At 38.8% G+C, this 2,995-nt stretch overlaps 1 protein-coding gene across 1 annotated transcript; it reads left to right on the top strand.

Moving 5' to 3' along the window:
* The first annotated feature begins 1,349 nt into the window (after positions 1-1,349).
* LOC109148191 (uncharacterized mitochondrial protein AtMg00810-like) lies at positions 1,350-2,499 on the top strand. Its single transcript, XM_019296076.1, has 2 exons — positions 1,350-1,986; positions 2,423-2,499. The coding sequence occupies exons 1-2, from the start codon at positions 1,350-1,352 to the stop codon at positions 2,497-2,499; spliced, it is 714 nt and encodes a 237-aa protein (XP_019151621.1).
* Positions 2,500-2,995: the final 496 nt, after the last annotated feature.

Below are 2,995 nucleotides of genomic sequence, written 5' to 3'. Positions count from 1 at the left end.
AAACGCTTCTGGGCCGAAGCCATCAATACCGCCTGCTACACTCAGAATCGAACTCTCATCAACAAAGCTCATAATATGACGCCATATGAATTATGGAAAGGTAAGATACCTGTTGTTAGTTATTTTCACATCGTTGGATGCAGGTGCTTCATTCACAACAACGGGAAGAATCACTTGAGAGCTTTTGATGAAAGAGCTGATGAAGGTCTATTCATGGGATATTCCTCAGTAAGCAAAGCATTTAGGGTTCTAAACAAAAGAACTATGGTCATTGAGGAATCCATTCACGTCAAATTTGACGAAAGTGCTGAAAAGACCCTCTCTCTAAAAAATCTAAGCATACAAGCTAAACCGAGTTAAGCAAGGGAAGAAGATTCTGATCTTGAAGATCTTTACACCTCATATCAAAGGTGTCAATCTCAATCCATTATTGAACCCGAAGCACAAGTTGAGATTGAAGCTACTAATGGAGAAGTTCCACCTACACCCCAAGCTCAACCTGAACCAATGATCTATGTTGAACTACCCTACATACCTGAGATGGATACACAAAATCAACCAACACCTTTCAAACCAGATCTACGGTGGTTGAGAGATCATCCGCCTGACCAAGTAATTGGCAATATTCAAGAAAGAGTGAGGACTCGTGCCTCCGTGCATGAAAGTATGATGGCATGTTTTCTATCACTAATAGAGCCAAAATCTATTGATGATGCCTTAAGATCCAGATTGGGTCACAGCCATGCAAGAAGAACTTCATCAGTTTGAATGAAACAATGTTTGGGAACTTGTTCCCAGACCAACTCATCAGAATGTTATTGGAACCAAGTGGGTTTTCAGAAACAAAATGAGTGAAGGTGGAGTAATTGTCAGGAACAAAGCTCGGCTAGTAGCCAAAGGATACTGCCAAGAAGAAGGCATAGATTTTGATGAAACATTGGCTCCGGTTGTCAGACTTGAAGCAATCCGAATATTCCTCGCCTGCCCATAAGAACTTCAAAGAGTTTCAAATGGATGTAAAGAGTGCGTTTCTAAATGGACTCCTTGAAGAAGAAGTCGATGTGGAACAAACTCCAAGATTCATAACTAACACTGATAGTGATAAAGTATATCACTTAAAGAAAGCATTATATGGCCAAAAACAAGCACCACGTGCTTCGTATGAAACTCTATCATATTTTCTTATCAACTGTGGCTTCACGAATGGAGTGGTGGATTAAGCCCTCTTTCGTATCAAAGATAATGATCATATCGTACTTGTGCAAATATACATTGATGATTTTATCTTCGGATGTATAAATCTAGAACTATGTGATAAGTTCTCAAAACTCATGCAAGGAAAATTTGAAATGAGCATGATTGGAGACCTGAATTACTTTCTTGGGTTACAAGTTAAACAATGCCCTGATGGAATTTTCATCAATCAGGCAAAATACACGAAAGATTTAATCCGAAAGTTTGGAATCAAGGGAAAGGCACCTGTCAAAATTCCAATTAACACATCTTTGAATATGGAAATTGACAATGAAGGAAAAGATGTGGATCAAAAAAAATATAGAGGGATCATTGGATCACTCTTATACCTTACAGCGAGTAGTCCTGACATTTCTTCCGCTGTTGGGGTATGTGCAAGATTTCAAGACAAACCGAAAGAAATCCACCTAAGAGCAGCGAAAAAGATCCTAAGATACCTCAAGGGAACCCAAAGTGTTGGTCTTTGGTACCCGAAAGGAGGAACCTTTGATCTAATTGGTTATTCAGACGCAGATTTTGCTGGGTGTATAATTGACCGAAAGAGTACCTCTGGAACCTGCCAGTTCCTAGCGGGAAGACTCGTGTCATGGTTTAGTAAGAAAAAAAATTCTATTGCTACCAATACTGTTGAAGCTGAGTACATAGCAGCTGAAAGTTGTTGTGCACAAATACTATGGATGATGCAACAACTGAAAGATTATGGAATTGTGGCACGAGAAGTTCGAATCAACTGTGATAATACGAGTGCTATTGCCGTAACACATAATCCAGTGCTACATTCTCGAACTAAGCACATTGATATTAAATAACATTTCATTAGAGATCATGTTGAAAAGAAGAACAGTTTGCCCAAATATATCAATACTGATGATCAGTTGGCAGATATTCTCACAAAGCCGTTAAATGGGAATAGGTTCTCATCCCTACAACATGAACTTGGAATGATCGAAATGATTTAATTGAAAGATCGAATTAGAATGCACTGGAACATGCGCAGAAGATTCCTAAAAAGATTTCAAAAGAAAATCTTGAAGAGAATAAATGCAGAAAAGGAAAATATCTTGAAAAAAGAAAGAAAATATCTTAGAGATATCTTCACGCAAAATAACGCCTTTTTCCACTAATCTCTCACAAAAATTCCAGTTGTCTTTAGTATTTTTTATTGTAGGTATGAGTCAAGGGAAAAGAAAGGAGAAGATGGATGAAGAGTCCGAAAGGCGTGCTGCTCGAAGGGAGCAATACTAGAAGGAAGCACGAAAGATGACGAATGAAAAAGTCATCAAAATCAGGGAGCACTCCGACAAGGTGGAGATCACACTCTCTCCATCTGAAATAGCTGAGCAAAAGAACGCAATGGACAAAATCCTTGAAGATTCACGAGCCAAACAGGAATACTGTAACACCCCAGATTTTCAAGACATTTTAAACTTATAAAATAAAGGTATTATCTCATTAAATCCCAAAACATAATACAAGTGTACGGGGTGCTATGCCACACCTGAGCTGGAGAACCCAGGTGCACAGGCTAACTAACTAATATCCTCAATAATGTAAATGCATAATATGGCACGCAGGCCGAAAGGGGACTAACTACTTCTACGTTCCGAGTACTAGCGCTCTCCAGTGACTTATTCTTCTATGCCTGAAAGCCAAATATATCTGTTCAGCGAGAGATGCTGGTAACCCACTCCAACGCGTTGAAATACAATACATATAGAGATATATATAGATATACGAAAAC

This window comes from Ipomoea nil, unplaced genomic scaffold (genome assembly GCF_001879475.1).
Source record: "Ipomoea nil cultivar Tokyo-kokei standard unplaced genomic scaffold, Asagao_1.1 scaffold0114, whole genome shotgun sequence".
In the NCBI taxonomy this organism is placed as follows: domain Eukaryota; kingdom Viridiplantae; phylum Streptophyta; class Magnoliopsida; order Solanales; family Convolvulaceae; genus Ipomoea; species Ipomoea nil.
The sequence above is the reverse complement of the archived record's forward strand: the minus strand, read 5'-3'. Positions and strand labels throughout refer to the sequence as shown.

Bases quoted from the DNA above. Each gene is read 5' to 3' on its own strand.
- LOC109148191 (XM_019296076.1), top strand. From the start codon at position 1,350: ATGAGCATGATTGGAGACCTGAATTACTTTCTTGGGTTACAAGTTAAA. The intron at 1,987-2,422 runs GTGATAATACGA...TTTTTATTGTAG, and splicing joins ACGAGAAGTTCGAATCAACT to GTATGAGTCAAGGGAAAAGA.